Source organism: Arachis hypogaea, chromosome 18, assembly GCF_003086295.3.
Source record: "Arachis hypogaea cultivar Tifrunner chromosome 18, arahy.Tifrunner.gnm2.J5K5, whole genome shotgun sequence".
Classification (NCBI taxonomy): Eukaryota; Viridiplantae; Streptophyta; class Magnoliopsida; order Fabales; family Fabaceae; genus Arachis; species Arachis hypogaea.
In genome coordinates this window covers 120141536-120159877 of record NC_092053.1, presented here as the reverse complement: position 1 = coordinate 120159877, position 18342 = coordinate 120141536, and the positions used below count along the sequence as shown (strand labels likewise).

Sequence of the window (18342 nt, the reverse complement as noted above, 5' to 3'; positions counted from 1 at the left end):
AGTCTAAGTCTCAAGATTTTTTTTCATAACTTAACAAGCATTTAAGCTATATTTTGACCGATCCTTTCATGGATGTTCATCACTTATTTACTTGTGTGGATCTTTTATGAGCCCATCAACATGAAAAAAGAGGAAGAAGTGAAAATATATCAAACATCGAAGATTACTACATAATATGTCTTCTTAGCTAGGGTCAAAATAAAATTTTGAAAAAGACCTACTAGCAAAGCAGCAACCTATATAAAACAAGACAGGCTAATGCTGCGCCTCATTATGACTAGCGTTGGCTAAAATTCCCTACGATGCAAGGTGATTACACTCTTCGATAAAAATTTCCCATGCCACGTGTAAAGATATTATTTGCAAGTCAAACTTTAGCCATGGTAAGTCAACCTTTGTCTAGCCACCATAGAACTCCCCTAATAAATATACAACATTACTTGAAAATCTAGACAATAATCAATAAAAAATACAATCAAATAAAATCTTTGTCAAGGTACCCACTATTCACCCTGTGGTCGTCCTCATATTGCTGCTCAAGATCATGATCAACTATGTGTGAAAGTATGGGCGGTAGTTGCGATAGTTGTGAAAGTGGTAAAGGTAGAGGAGACATGGCCGGAGGAGCATTGAATGATGAGCCACTTTGTATCTTCTACATATAATTGTACATCTAGAACGCATTATTGGTATTTAGTCTTAAGTTTAGAGATGTCAATGGGTCTCCATGGAGCAGAAATTCCTCCCTGTAATAACTCAAAAATAAAAGGAATATAGAAGAAAAGATAAGTAAATAAATAATATTGTGGGTCCACTTGATATTTTTTCTTTTGTTTCCCTAACCCTAATTACACACGGACACATTCTTTCATCCCTTCAATTAGCCATCACACATAGCAAAAGAAAAAAAAATGACAAGATAGGGAGGAGTGAGGAAGAATAGGGGAACAAGAAGAAGAAGGAAAAAAGAAGAAGAGAAAGATGGTGTCACTAAGTCACTATAGAGAGAGAGAGAGAGAGAGAGAGAGAGAGAGAGAGCATTTTGAATCTATGAGGGGGAATAGACAATGGTGTGAGAAGTTACGGTCACTGTCGTTGTGGTCAGAGCTTCCGCTGGAGAGAAACCTTGCCACCGTCGTCACAACAAAGGAGAAAAAAAGAATGCGAGTAGAGAGAGAAAGGGCATCACGGTTTGAGTTAGGAGATGCTTCTGTCGCTGTTGAGCCACTCCGTTGCCATCGCTGTCGTCGTCCGAGCGTGAAGGTTGAACAAGTAGAAAGAAATGCGAGCAAAACGAGAGGGAAAAGGAAGAAGGCTAACAGGGAAGGAAGGAGCAATGTGTTGCCATTCTGAACTGCTCCGATGCCGTCCTCGCCTTGCCGTTGAGCTTCTGCATCCATTACCTTACCTTAGCTCTGCCCTCTTTTATTCCTACCTTGTCTATCTGTCGACGTTGTTGTCATTAGATTGTTGCTGTCAAAGTTTTTCATAATTGTTCCTAGCTCCACCTTGCCACTGTCTCCGTCCAAATTACGCGTTCTCTTATTTGGTACCAAGTTATGAGTAGGCTTTACATTTAAAATTGTTAACTTTTGGTTTATGTTATTATGAGCTTTTAGTTATATTTATAAAATTATTATTGAAGAATTTTAATTTGATTAGAATAATTGATTTATTATGGTTGAATAATTATTTTTGTGAAGCTGATTCTTTGAAAATTTATATGAGACTATATGTATATTTGATGAAACTTTATATTATTTTAGAACATTTGATTTTACTTGAATATGTATTTTGAAATATTGAAGTATTTGTTGGTACTCACTTACTTTGAAATTGTGACATATGTTTGAAATTCCTTATGATTGAAATAGTATGATTGAAAATTATTTCTGATGAGAAAGTATTAATTGATTTTATTTGATACCTTATATATTTGAAAGATAAAAATTTTTTTGTATTTGAAATTATATGTCTTGAATTGGTTTAGGAGGCTCGTATTGGAACATCGTACCTAATGACGGTCATGACATTAACTAAGATGTATCTAACTCAGATCTCAGCTTATAGGGGTGTTGTTAGTCCAACGTGTAGGCCATACGTTGGATCTATTATTCTGTATGAACACACGAGAATAAATGGTTATCCTTAGAGGTGAAGCCGCCCAATGTGGACTATTTGATTTGATTTCTGTACTCAGAACTCTCTTATTTATTCACTTATTTATATAAATTATTATTTTTTAAATAAAATTACTTTTATAATAATATTTATATGATCTTATGTGGATTATAAATGTATTGTCTAGTCATTGAGTTGTAAAAATTCACTCTATTTTTCTAAAAATATTTTTTAGGAACAAATAATTAATTATGTGAGTCTTTCTATTTAAGGGTAATAATCTGCAATGAGTATCTTTTGTTTGTTATGTTTCTAAATGTTATATGCTCCATATGTCATAGGTAGAATTCAACTATTTTTAATTATTTTATCTTTTGTGAAAAATGTGTAACTATTCTTTCTAGAACTTGTAAATTTATTAAGAATATTTGTAGCTTTTTTATTTAACTTATATTCAAATCTGTTAGGTATATTACGGGACTATTTTCTTGAGCATCAGTTATAACTTATTTTGGACCGTGACACTCTCCCACTTCCGTTCTCGTTTAATATAATGTCTCTATTCCCGTCTTATCTTCGTCATGGATTCCTGTTTATTTTTTTTTTCGCATAACAGGCAGATACCTATTATCCATGGATATTAAATTTTAACTTTTTTTTAAACAAAATTAACACAATCATAATAAAATTTAATATAATTCAACCAAATATATTAAATCAAACACAATTCAAATACAAATTTAACATAATAACATACACATAAAATTTTTGATATATAAATTAAAATAAAATGAATTAGAATTACTTACATGGGCTATCTGTGGTGACTAGTTAGGATCAATGACTAGCGTGGCTATCCTAAGTTAGCCTGTAATCAAGCGACACGTAGTGGGTTAAATAAAAATGTTGAGTGCACGAGTCCAAACTTAGAGAGCGGTGACTATGCTAATGACACGGTAATTATAAGCGGTTTCACTCTTTTTTTTTTTGTGAAAATTGGGCCCAAACAGATATCACAAAAAACCAACCATCATAAAAAACAAGCTCAATAATATTATGAACAAAAACCAATTTCCTAAACTCAATGACACTAGCACACACTCATCTTTAATCTTTCCAAGCCAAGACTTAAAAAACAGTTCAACTAGTTATCTAAAAAAATGATATTTTATTCATCTTTTTATTATAATATTAAAAAAATATTAAAATAAATTCATCTAATAAATCCAGTATTTTTTTTAAAATTGAATGCACATTTAAAATACAAACTAAATAAAACTAAAATTTTAATTTTAAATTTTAAAATTTATGTTTTAGTTTAAATATTTTTAATTAATAATAAATTACAATTTAAATACAAATCATAAAATCAAATTAAATAAAATTTAAAATTTTAATTTTAAAATAAATAAAGACTTTAAAATGAAAAAATACTAGTGCTCAAATAAATAATAAAAATTTCAACTAACACTATGATAAAAATATGTTAGATATATTTTTATTGAATAAGATCTAAAAAAGTTAACTTAATTATTCATTTTAATAATTTAAAAAATGTTAATATTCAAATAAGTAACGAAAAAATCCAACTAATAATAAAAAAAGAAATATTAGATGCATTTTTATCGAATAAGAACTAAAAAAAATAATTTTATTTTTAACTTTTAAATTTAAATTTTAGATTTATAATTTTGAATGTGTTTCAAACATATTTTATATATAAATTAATAATTTTAGATGTGTTATAATTGAAAAAAATTATTAACATACATTTTAATAATTCAAAAAACGTTAATGTTCAAATAAGTAATAAAAAAATCCAACTAATAATAAAAAATAAGAAATATTAGATGCGTTTTTATCGAATAGGATATAAAAAAATTAATTTTATTTTTAACGTTTAAATTTAAATTTTTTATTTATGATTTTGGGTGTGTTTCAAAAATATTTTGTATATAACTTAATAATTTTAGATGTGTTATAATTAAAAAAAATTATGAACATACATTTTAATAATTTTAAAAACGTTAATGTTAAAATATATAAGTAGTGAAAAAATTTAACTAATAATAAAAAAATAAGAATTATTAGATGCGCTTTTATCGAATAAGATATAAAAAAATTAATTTTATTTTTAAAATTATATTTAAATTTTAGATTTATAATTTTGGATATGTTTCAAAAATATTTTGTATATAACTTAATAATTTTATGTGTTATAATTTAAAAAAAACAAATTTTATGAATATAAATTTTAATAATTTTAAAAGCGTTAACGTTTAAATATATAAATAATAAAAAGTCCAACTAATAATAAAAAATAAGAAATATTAGATGAATGATATTAAAAAAAAAACGTATAGAGGGAATAAAAAATAATAAAATATCTACTTTATGAAATGGATAAAAAATTAAAAAAATTAATATTTAAATTAATTTTAATTACTAATATATTTATCTATAAAATAAAAATATATTTTAATTAAAATTTAATTAAATAATATTATTTAAATTAAAAAACGGATTAAAAACTAAAAATTAAAAAACAACCAGCATCTTCCAAAAGAAAAAAAAAAGAAAAAAAAGCCACAACTTGAAATCACCCGCAACTCCCAGACATTGCAAAACTCCATGGCCATAAACCATGAACACAGGGTATCAACTGACGCCCTTCGTTTACTATCCAATCTAACCTACTTCACCTTCTTCCTCCTTACGCAGAGAATGATCATCACATCATTGGGTTCCACAACGACTACTTTCAACTGCAAAACCCTCACTCCACTCGAAAGCTAACTACTGTTCTTCTTCCTCCACTACATACAGACTGAATCTTGAGAGATTAACTTGGGATCTAGCTATCATCGGTAGGCAGGACAACCACCCATTCTCCTCAAAAATTGATTCATCCTGCTGACAATCATATTCCTAATACATCATGATTTTTCCACAAAATTCCTGCTGTAAAGGAAACACAAGTTACCGCGTTTATTATGTTAATCAAACGTTAATGATACGCTCTCACAATCCAGGTGTCATCATTCTATTGCGTGGTCAACACGTAGCCATTTGTAGCCACCACTGGTATAGCCACCAGGGACGCAACCTACTTACATAACTTATATATAGATAAGGATATTTAAGTATATTTTTTTTGTGGAGATTTCACGAGTTCTTGTGGAGCTGATACCTCAATCCCCGCGCCCCTTTTCCATTTATTCACAGGACAGGTTCAATCTCCGTTACGAGTCCTTGTTAGCATCCTTATTATGAATACATTACTAGAAAAATTATTTTTAGCGACAATTATTTTACTTTTAACGATAATAAAAAATTGCTGCTAATACTTTTACCGACAATTAGACATTAGTCGTCTTATCTTTTGTAGTTAAAAAATTTTAGCGGCAATTATAACATTTGCCAGGAAAAATCTTTTTAATGGCTGCAAAAAGTATATAACTTTTAGCGGCCATTTTCTTGGCAATTTATATGGCCACTAAAACTAATTTTTAAATTACAATAATATTCCCTTATAGTTGCTATTACTATTACCGCTAAAATCTTAAAACATTTTTAATTATATTATGCTACTTTTTTAGAAGTAGCGATCTATCTTTTTTTTAATTCTAAAATTATTTTTACTATTAATTATTATTATTATTTAAACAAGATGAACACTATGAGAAAAAGATGAACAATACGAACACTGCTAAAAAAAATATGAACACTATGAATAAATGGTTTCTTTTGAGGAAGAAAACACTATGAATCAATAGAAATGAATTGATATTTTCAAATAAAAAACCACATCAATCTGCACAGTACTAAGTAAAGAATATGCATGAGATACAATAAAAATGATCTGGTTCTTGAATACACATTAGCACAAAAATTTCTACTAAATACATAGCTAGTATGTAGAATACTAACTACTAAGTAATGAATATGCAGAATACACAATTTTGAAGATATCAAGTAATGAATCTGCTTTAAGGTATTTTTAAGGTATCAATTTTTAAGGGAGCTTAGGCTCCATAAGCTTCTGAAAACTGGACCTTCCTATCTGGGATCCTGCGAACAATTTCCTTTGACCAAGTTGTTGAATGGAGTTGAATGAAGAAGAAGGTGATATTGCAGCTGCAGAAGCCCCCGAGTTCGCTGAAGTTTCGCCAATCTTGAATAGAGTTGAAGAAACCTTAATTACCTTCTTATAATCCTATCAATTAGAAAAATACATATTATTCAAGAAGCAATTGTAAATGAATAAATACTTAAAATCAGTATATCAAGAACATCATCCATGGTTGACTAAGAAGCAAAAATTAGAATCCAAAACATTCCTCAAGCCGTTATACAAAAAAGATACCTTCAATTTGAATTTTGACATTATTTAAATCAAATAACTACTTAAATACACTAATGGTTTAGATAAATTAACCATAGTGACAAAAAGGAGTTTAAATTTTATATATGGAACTATATAAAAATCTTACACTAACATTTAATCAATGTATAGAAATTAAAGTTTTGAATGAAATCAATTTACAAAATACTTACCAATGTATCAGAGAGAGACACACAAAGAAAGATGTTGGCAAAACAAGCCCATATACCATTGTTTATTGGACAAGATTATAAACTATGTTACATTTTTATTATGGAGGCTAAGGAGCAATAATAATAGTGAAAAATCATAACATAAATAATTATTAAAATAGAGTATGTCTAAAATAAGTATAACAAATTTGTATTTATTAAATGTGTCTTATTGTTATAAACTGTTAGATTTCATTAAATGTAAATCAAAACTATTTTAAAAAAAGGATATTGATAGATCACAATAAATATAGAACACGTTAGATATTATTAGCACATAAATAAATAAATATCGTTTGATATACAATACTTTAAATGAGAAATATACTTTTTTATTTTTAAATAATAAATATAAAATATATAAATATAAAAAATATAAATTTTTTATTTATTAAGATTAACAATTATCATGTAATAAATATTTTTATAATATTAAAAATCATATTAAAATAATATTCTTAATTCAATATAAAAATATAAAATAATTAAATTTATTTTATATTACTTGATAAATAATTTAAATTGTTATATTAAAATTTTATTAAATAATTACTTTGTTAAAAATATTATTATATAATATAAATTTTTATTGAAATATTTATAAAAATGTAATTTATTTAAAAGTGTAGTTTCGAATGTCACACCCCAAAATTTTAAAAGTTAAATAATTAGTTATTTATGAATTATTATATTATATTAAAAATTTGTTATTATATTATAATTATTTATAAATCATTATATTTATTCAGATTTTATTTATTAAAAACTATTTTAATAAGTAAATATTTAAATTAATTTTTATTATTGTTAATATTATTATTATTATTATTACTACTATTATTATTATTATATTATTAATTATTTTTCAGAAATAAAAAGAAACAAAAGCCACGTCGTGGCTTATATATGCATTGCATATATATATGAGATTGAAATATGCTTATATGCCTACCCTAAGTATAAATAAATATATATATGTATGTACATAGAATCAAAGGTAAAGAAAAGGGGAAACGTGCCTTTAATGTAGGTATGTAAAATAAGAACTTGACAGCTCATGAAGCCTTAATCACCACCAATTATCCTCTTTGTTTAACTTTTCATTTCATTCACTAAGCCTGGAAAAAAGAAAAGAGAGAGAGACCGAAGCTTTATGAGAGAACCGTGAAATCTCTCTAACCTTCTGGTTTCGATTTTTTGCGATCCGTAATTCTAATAAAAAATCTAATCCGGTAAAAGTATTCGTATTCTTCTCCTTTACGTGTTGGTGTTACTTTTATCTGGTGGAAATCGACAGTGACATAACTTTTCTACCCCTTGAGTTTAGCCAACTGGAGTTCTAGGAGACACGAAAGATTCCGGACGTTTTTCCCTTCAACAGCTCGGTCAGAAGGCTCCTCTGGAGCTTCGCATATTTTGATTTCATACGAAGGTAGAGAATTTTATTTTGAAATTAACTATTTTAAATTATGAATGCCACGGAAGTCTAGTGGATATTTGTAAATAATTTGATTGCTTGGAATGAATGAATAATGAGTTTGAATTGAAGCTGTGATTGATATTGGTTTTCTAATTTTTATGGAGTTGTTGAAATCCTGATTTTGTGTGATTATGATGAATTGGTTGAGTTGTGGCTGTAAAATGTGATTAAATTAGTGTCACTTGTTAAATTGTAATATGATGGGTTAATTGTTGAAGAAATTGTCGTATTGATAATTGTTGAATGGAATTGGATTTGAGTTTGGTTTGGAAAGTGATGAATTTGAGGGAGTCCGCATGAGTGGTGAAGTCCAATTTTTAAGAGGGATTCTGCTCAATTTTATGTAAAAGTAACCGAAAATGTGGTATTATTTCAAAAAATCTGATTTATAAATTTATTTTGAAACATAATTTTATAGTGGAAAATATTTTATTTACATATTTACTCATATTGAGAAACGGATTTTGTATTGAAAATTTGTTTTATTAGTAATAAATTGAGAGATAGAAGAGATTTTGACATTGGAACTAGTTGAATTTTCAGATTTATAAATGTTTTGGATATTGGACTTGGCCTGCTGGTTTATCAGAAGTAATCTGTGAGAATTGAAAATAGGTTTTTAGTACTGAATTTGATTCGTTTGAATTATCAAAAATGTTTTCTGGGAATTAGAAATGGTTTGGTTGGAACCCTAAAAGGGTTGCATAGTCCAAATTTTAGAGGAAATACTGCCGAAATTTTTATAAAACTCCAAGACCTTGTTTAAGGTGTTATTTAAAAGCCAATCTGATTTATGAATATTGTTTGATTTTGAACTATTACGGAAAGAGTTATTTTCAATCCGATTTATTAAGAAAAGTATAATATTTTAAATTTACTCTTTTGAGAAGAGATTTTGTTTTAAGTTATGATATGAATTTGGTTTGTTAAGAAAAAGAAAGAATGAGAAAAGAACATGGCACATGTGATTATGAAATGTTTAAAAGGTCACGAGAGGGTGACGGAAAGTAAATGGTTATGATGCCGATGGGAAAATGTTAAGCTGTGGGCTTTATATGTGAATCATTGTGCGGGGACGCTCGTGTGTATGGAATGGCTTCCAAGAGAAAGTGGTACATGCTTCAACTGGAGAATCAGCGCCTGCAAGTACTTGCAGAGGTCATGTTCGGCATACTTCAGCTGGAGAATCAGCGCCTGCAAGAAGTAGAAACTTGCAGAGGTTATGCCGCTGGAATGCCTTATCCGACTTGCGAGTCGGATTGCGTTGGGTGCGGGTCAAAACCGACAAATGAGCTCATTACCTGCGATAGGACTAGACATGCATCATTTTTATTTGCTCGTTTGCATTTGGTTGTGTTTGCTTATCTTGTCTCTTTGTGATTATGCTGTTTATCTTATTGCGACTTGCGACTTGTTGTGTGTGTTGAATTGAATCCCTTGCTTGTTCTATTAGTTTGTGGATGTATTGAGGTGATTAATAACTGTTGTTGTGACTAAGAATTAATTAGGTGGCTAAGAGATAGTTGGTATGACAAGTTTTGTGTCTGAAATCTGTTTTGAGTTTACAAATATAAAGAAAAGTAATTAATTATCTAAAGTAGAATTAAAAAATATTTTCCAAGATTTGACAAAAATAGTTTTATTAAGTAAAGCTAATTATTTGCATCTTAATCATTACTTTTACGGCATTTCCATTCCCTACTGAGAACGCATGGTTTGTTCTCACCCCAAAATCTTCCACCCTTTCAGTGACACAGGTTCGAAGATTCAGTTTGAAGCTGCGGACGAATATTAGTCTTATTTGAGTTAAGTTTATGTATTGAGTTGCTTTCATAGAATTTCCTCGTCCTTGTTATTTAAGATTTTATTTAATACAGAGGGATAGGAGTTGTAACTGAGTTTTATTTGAATTTTGTTGTATGATATTTATTATTATTAATAACTATGTGATTAGTATTGCTTGAGAATCTTTGATATATGATTTTAATTAATAAAAGCAAACTTTTCAGGCATTTTCTTAAAAATTGAAACGCGATATCGAACTAAAGGCTCAATATTAAATAGTAAACAAGAAAAGTCGATTAGTAATACCTTATCTTTAATACGATCATGACGTGCTAAAAGTTAGGGTGTTATATCGGACAAGATGTAAATATTATTATATAAAAATGTAAGGGGTAAGTACGATTTTGGTCCCTTAAGTCTAGTGCCAGAATCGAATTCGTCCCTCTTGTTATTTTGCCATTAAAGTCATCCTTAATGTTTTTTTTCGTATTAAAATCGTCCTTTTTATTTTTTTTGGACAAAAATACCCTCACCACTACCAACATAATTACCTCCTCCACCACCACCACCACCAACACTAACACCACCGCCACAACCTCCACCAACAGCACCACCACCAGCACCACGACCACCACCAACAGCACCACGACCACAACCTCCCCCTCCCCCTCCCACCCCCGCCTCCCACCCCCACCTTGCACACTCACCGCTATCCCCACAACCCACGGCATCCCCACCCCACCACTCCCACCACCACCCCCACCCTGCACCCTCACCGCCACCCCCCACAACTCACTGCACCGCCACACCCACCACTCCCACCTCCATGCCCACCCCCACACCGCACCCTCACCGCCACCCTACACAACCCCGACATCCCCACCCTCACTCCCACCCCCGCCCCTACCGTGCACCCTTACCACCCCCACCCCGCACCCTCACCCTCACCGCCACCCCTACAACCCACGGCACCACCACAACCCATCCCACTCCTCCACCCCCACCCTCACCGCCACCCCCCATCGCCAGTTCCGCCTCCCCTTCCCCCCACCCCCACCCCGCGCGTCTTTCCCCCACCCTTACCCCCACCCCGCATCCCCTCTCCCTCCCCGTCTCCCCTTCCCCCCACCCCCAAACAGAAACAGAGAAACACAAAGCTAGAGAAACAGAAACAGACAAACACAGAGAAACATAAATTCAAAGCACAAAGAACAGATCTGGTTCGAAGAAAGGCAGCGGCTGCAGCGGCGGGACGGCGAGACTGCGGTGGCGGGACGGCGGCTTCTCTTCTCCCTTCATCGTCATCATCATCAGAGTTCTGGAAGAGGCGGCGGCGACGATGAGGTCACGGCGGCGACGACGGAGGCTCCCTGGCGCCGTCCCCCTTCCCCCCTTCCCCTCCCCTCCCCTCCCCCTTCGTATACCCTTTTCTTCCCCCACCCCCAACGCGTTTTTACGCGTTTTCTTTTTTTTTTTTAATTTTATAATTTTTATTATTAAAATAGGATAGGGGTAGTTTAGGAATAAAATAAAAAATTTTATTGAAAAGGACGATTTTAATACGAAAAAAAACATTAAGGACGATTTTAATGGCAAAATAACAAGAGGGACGAATTCGATTCTGGCACTAAACTTAAGGGACTAAAATCGTACTTACCCCAAAATGTAATTACCTTAATAAATATTATTGTATATATTTAATAATAAATTACGTCAATAAATATTTTAAGAGTGTAGTTTCCGAAAAAGAAAATAGGAATGAGAATGTTGTAGAAAATTATTTTAAATATATTTATTAACGTAATTAGTTAAAAAAATATTATTATGCAATATAATATTTTATTGAAATATTTCCGATAAAAGGAAACAGGAAGGAAAATTTATTAACTAACTACGTCAATAAATATTTTAAATAAATTTAATAAAAAATTTATATTATATAATAATATTTTTAACAAAATAATTATTTAATAAAATTTTAATATAATAATTTAAATTATTTATCAAATAATATAAAATAAAATTTAATTATTTTATATTTTTATATTACAGTTAAAAATATTATTTTATAATTTTTTAATATTATAAATTTTTATTGCATGATAATTGTTGATCTTAATAAATAAAAAAGATTTATATTTTTGTATTTATATATGTTATATTTATCATTTGAAATAAAAAATTATTTTTTTATTTAAAGTACTATATATTAAAAAAATATTTATTTATTTATATACTAACGATGTTTAATCTATTCTATATTTATTATAATTTATCAATTTTTTATAATAACTTTTAATTTATATTTAATGAAATTTAATAATTTATAATAATAAAGCACATTTAATAAACACAAAATTATTATATTTATTTTAAACATACTCATTAAAATGTCATCATATCTTCATTGTCACAATCCATTGAGAAAAGTTAAATCCATAAACTCCAATCCTTGAACTCTGTGATATGAACATTTTTATAATTATCTACAAAATAATTTCCTAATTAACAATGAAATCTTTTTGAAACATTCACTTACAAGTTCACTACCAGAAGCTTTTAAAGCATAACTAATATGTAGAACTTCATCATACACTTTCTTATATGTTTTTCAAGCATGTGGTCCAAATTATTAACAAAAACAAATAAAATATCAATTATCTTATGTTCTTACCATGATAAAATTAAATAAACTATTACTATGATGCACATTACAAAAATGATCTGCATTGTAAATTAAGTCTAATTTGATAAAATTTATCTTTTTTTTACTGAAAGAATTAAAAAATAAATAAAATAGTAACAAAATCTATCTTAAATCTTGTTGAATGTCAAATCATTAACATCTACATATAAGTTAATAAAACAGGTAAAAAAAGTCAAAGTTTGATACCTAACACGAAGAAGAGCATAAACATCCAAGCCCTAATAATCCCAATTTTGAGAGTACCACCAAAGATCGGCTATATCAGATTCATTGAATAATAATTCACTATTTCCCAAAAATAACAAACAAAAGTATTCATATAGTACAGTTCAACAATAGCAATAGATATGTGAGAGAAAAGAGAATAGTATTGGTGATATGATAAGTTCAACACAGCAATTATAAAAAAAAAAGAAAAAAAGTGTGAATGGAGTAAAAAGAGGAGCTGCCATTAAAAAAAAAAGTACAAATAGAAATATAAAAAATCAAAATAATTAAAAAGATTCACGTTATTATAACCTAATTTCATAATAGATTTAACAGTTCACCAAACTTCAACGTAAAAACAACGAACAATTGCGACGTGAAGCTATGATCTCTAATGCTTTCGGCCTTCTAATTCCTCAAGTTCTGAATCCTTGACTCCACAGCTACAAGTTGGTAATAATTTCACTCGAAAGAGTAGATTTGAGAATGATGCAGCAACAGAGACTCTGAAACTGAAAGACCTTAGCAATAGTGGATCTGAGACAATGACACAGATCTAATGTGGAGAATAGATGAAAACAAAAATAGAGATGCAGTTTGAATGTGTGTAGGATGATGGATAGCGGCTATCAGCGTTGGAAGAAAGTGAGTTCGACAGAAGAAAGTGAAAATGAATTTTGTGACAACAGGAATAAGAACAGTTTTATTTTTCTTTTTTTTTAGTCTTTTTTAATCAATTTGATTTAGAAATAGTAGAACACTTTTATCGACAATAATAATAATTACCGTTATTAATTTTAAAAAAATTAAAAGTAAAAGTAAAAAAAATAATAATATATATGATGGCAATAATAATAATAATTACCATTATAATATATATTAATAATGATAAATGTATAATAACCACAAAAACATAAGTTAAACAAAAAAATAGTAGTTATTGTACTATTGTGCTAAAATTTTGTCACTAAAAATAATTTTTGTTGTAATAATAATTTTTGCGAATATCTATGAATACAAGTTTTTTTTTGTCATCGTCCCTACTTCGGCTTCGCATATCTCATCTTATACTTTAATTAATAAAATATTTAAATATATTAAAATATTTAAAAATATAATCATTTAATTAAATAAATACTAATATAGTAATAATAAGGCTGTCTTTAATTAATATTAGCAAAATACTTACTAATGAACCAATAATGATAGATAATTAGCAGATATGTGTGACCTACACATGGATCGGAGTGGATGGTTTTATTTATTGTCTTTCTTGAATTTTTTGTGTGGCTTATTTTTTATTGTAAATTTTTTTTAACAATATTATCTATCAATAAAATTTATTATTTTTTATTATTATTATTTCAAATAATAATTGTTAAATTTTAAATTTTAGTAATATAAAATAAAATATCAATACAAAATATTGACCGATATTAATAATAGATATTAGTCTTCTAATATTTTTTTCTATCTCTCGAATGTGTTAAAAAAATTATAGAAATATCAAAATCAATCATCAATCAAACACCAATAATATGATCTATTTATAGAAATTTTGATATGCAAAATGATCATACTATTTACATTGGTAATAAAACTTTATAAGCACTATAATCAAATTTTATAAATAATGTAATCAAATTTAATTCATGATGCATATAATAAAATCAAAATACAAATAAAACTATAAAAATATGATGGTACCTATTTTGCGTTCCTAATTAGAATTTAGTGATTAACCATTGTTAGATAATTTCATTGAGTAAAATAACATATATTGACTATTTTTTGTGTTGATTAAAATTTGGTGAAAACTCAGGTGCATTCGACTTCACGTGAAGTTGATAGAATTTTCATATAACGGCTTTCCGCTATCAACTTCACGTGAAGTCGACTAAAAACTCAGGTGCAGTCGACTTCATGTGAAGTTGATAGTTGAGAACCGATAGATGATTTGACTGATTTGACTAAATTTTTATCTAACGGCTTTCCACTATCAATTTCACATGAAGTCGACTGCACCTGAGTTTCCACCTTAAAATTTTTTCTTAGCAGTGCAATAAATAGTGAGGAACAAGCTGACAATATAGTAGGTAGCTTATTTTTCTATATAAGGTCCTACAAATCTGAACTCATTGTCCAATATCTCCCATCAGATGTTCTAGCTAGCTTTATTACAATATTAGTATTATCTAGTTTCTTGCTTCATAATAATTGTTTCCTTCTTAAGACAATGGCACTGAGTGGTAAGCTTAGTATTGAAATTGTGATCCATGCACCTGCTGGAAAGTTCTTTAATCTTGTATCAAAATCTCTCCACCAAGTTCAAAATATTTGTGAAAGAGTGCATCACACCAAGCTGCATCAGGGTGAGGACTGGCACAGCATCGGCGGTTCGGTTAAACACTGGACTTATGTTATAGGTAATCAAGCTTAATTTTAAATGAATTAATTTGTAAATTAAAAGAAAGCATCTCGTCGGATTTTTATTTGCCATGATATCATTTTTTCAAAAACCTAAACTTATAGCAAAAGTCGCATAAACAATTATATTTTTAATACGTCTTTTTTTGTGTAAGAGTTATCTTTTGGGTTTACATACATTTTTTTACGAATTTTTCTCTCTTTGTTATTTATCTTAGGCTAAAATTCTTTTTATTAAAGTTCAACATGAATCAAATTTTAAATTTTTCGATTATAGAAGTTTTGATATTATGTGATAATACCACTTTTTTCAAAAATTTAATTTGAGATTTTATTAAATTTAATTAGTTTCCCTCCATTTACAACCAAAAAAAGTTCTTACTATGAAATAATCACTACAACAATATAGATTATTTTTTAGGGTTATAATGTGTAAAAAAAAATTAAAATTTGTTAAAAAAATAAATTTTGACACTATTTTAACTATGAAAATATGTTAATAAAAGTTTTGTCAAAAATAGTATTTTTAACATATAAGTGATTGTGAAAAAAAATTAAATCTTATTTTGATAAATATTGACTGTCAAAAATAATTTGTTAGAAAATTTTGAGAACATATTTTCTGTGATACTTATTAATTGTCAAAAATACTATTTATTTTGACGCTTATTGACTATAAAATATTCTCAACAAAAAATTTTAACAAAGAATGAGATGAGATTTTGAAACTAAAGAATAACTTGAGATTTTGAAGATAAAGAATGAGTAGTATAATCCTAAACTGAGAGAAGTGTGATGTCAAAATTAACAGAGCCAAAGAAGAAGAAAAATAGTGGAGTAAATTGAAAACAAACGAGTGTCAAAATTGATGAGTAATTTTCTACGGTCAAATTATTCATCAAGAAAACATAGAAAATTTGACATTTATGATATTTGTCAAAAATATGTATTAATTTTGACATTTAATTATGGTGTTAAAAAATAAAGTGTTAAAATAACTCTATTTTCTTGTAGTGAATATTAGTGAGAATTATATGAATTTTGATTAAAAATCCTATTATGAATGAGATTATTAGAAGAGAGCTATAAGTATTTTTTATAGTTCCTAAAAATATAAACAAAAGATAGATTTTGTCTCCAAGACAAAAGACAAAATTTTAAGACAACCAAAAGGACAAGCATAATTTGTATGCAATTATGTTGACTAATTGACATAATTATTCTCAGGTTTCCTTAATTGTTTTTCCCTTTTTTTTAAATTTTTTAAATTTTGATTATTGTCAAGCAACAGATGGTAAAGTAACTACATGCAAGGAGATAATTGAATCCGTTGATGAGAAGAACAAGACAATCAAATTTACTCTCTTTGATGGAGACATAAGTCAACAGTATAAAGTCTTGAAGGTCATCGCTCAAGAGATTGATAACAGCAATGGAAGTGTTTCAGCTAAATGGACAGTTGAATATGAGAAAATTAATGATAATGTCGAAGCTCCTTATGGTTACATGGAATTATTTGACAAAAATACTAAAGAGATGGATGCTCATCTTCTCAAGGCATAATAATTACTAAAAAATTAGAAACACGTTATATGCATGGTTGGAATTTAATAAGGGGTAGATTTTTGGGACTGTTTTGGAAGTGTTTATATAAATTAAATAATAAGTGTGAACTTGGGTGAACAATAGAATAAGGAAGTATGTTTCCAAATTCCAACCTTACATGTATGTTTATCCTTCGTTTGAATGGATTGAACTATTATATGTATGTATGTATGTATAGTCATCGTTAATGATTTCTTTTGTTGGTTGTGTTTATGCCATGGATGTGTGGAAACTTGAAAGTATCTATGTATGTCTAATAAAAATTAGAATAACGATAGGTAATCAATTTTCTTGGGCAACATAAGTTAAATTTTTAAAATTATTTTGTTTATTTTAAATTAAAAATTTAAACTCTGAATTAAATTGACATATATTAACTAATTAAAATTAATTTTCTTACTTTCTCATAAACGTAAACATAATGAGAAAAACGAAAAAAAAATATTTGAATTATCAAATTATTAATAAAAGTATTTTTTTAATTTTTTAATAATAAAAATATTTTTAAAATATTTTATTAAAATTAATTTTCTAACTTTCGCTTTAACATGATGAGCAAATCGAAAAAAAAATCTGAATTATCAAATTATTGATAAAAGTAGTTTTTTAATAATAAAATTATTTTTAAAATATTTTATTAAAATTAATTTCAAAATTTCGCATAAATATAATGAGTAAATCGAACAAAATATCTGAATTATCAAATTATTGACAAAAGTACTTTTTTAATAATAAAAATATTTTTAAAATATTTAATTAAAATTAATTTTCTAACTCTCGTATAAACATAATGAATAAATCAAAAAAATATCTGAATTATCAAATTATTAATAAAAATATTTTTTAACAATAAAAATATTTTTAAAAATTTAATTTAAAATTAATTTTCTAACTTTCCTATAAAAAATATTTGAATTATCAAATTATTAATAAAATAATAATAAAAATATTTAATTAAAAATTAAGTTTCTAACTTTCTCATAAACATAATGAGTAAATAAAAAAAAAATTTAAATTATCAAATTATTGATAAAAGTATTTTTTGAATTTTTTAATAATAAATTTTTAAAATATTTAAATATAATAAAAATATCTGACTATTAAATATATATTATCAAAAAATATTATAAAAATTAATTTTTTGTGTATTTTATGTAAAAATATTAAAAAAATGATATATTTTTACTTTAAAATTTAATAACTTTAGCTAAATGAATTTAGTTTGCAATTTTTGTCGTAAATGGATAAAAATATTTTTAAGAAGTAACAAAAATCTAAAGATAGAATAATCAGTCAATACATTTTTTCCAAAAAATTTTAACATTAATTTTAATACCAGATATTTTTTGGCTTTTTTATTTAAATTAAATAATTTTAATATTTATCGAAATATATAATTGGTAGAGTATTTACT

General features: G+C 27.7%; 1 protein-coding gene across 1 annotated transcript; it reads left to right on the top strand.

The window, feature by feature from the left end:
* Nucleotides 1-15029: 15029 nt before the first annotated feature.
* On the top strand, nucleotides 15030-17141 carry LOC112772719 (MLP-like protein 43). Its single transcript, XM_025817717.3, has 2 exons — nucleotides 15030-15322; nucleotides 16615-17141. The coding sequence occupies exons 1-2, from the start codon at nucleotides 15133-15135 to the stop codon at nucleotides 16884-16886; spliced, it is 462 nt and encodes a 153-aa protein (XP_025673502.1). The 5' UTR covers nucleotides 15030-15132; the 3' UTR covers nucleotides 16887-17141.
* The last annotated feature ends 1201 nt before the right edge of the window (nucleotides 17142-18342 follow it).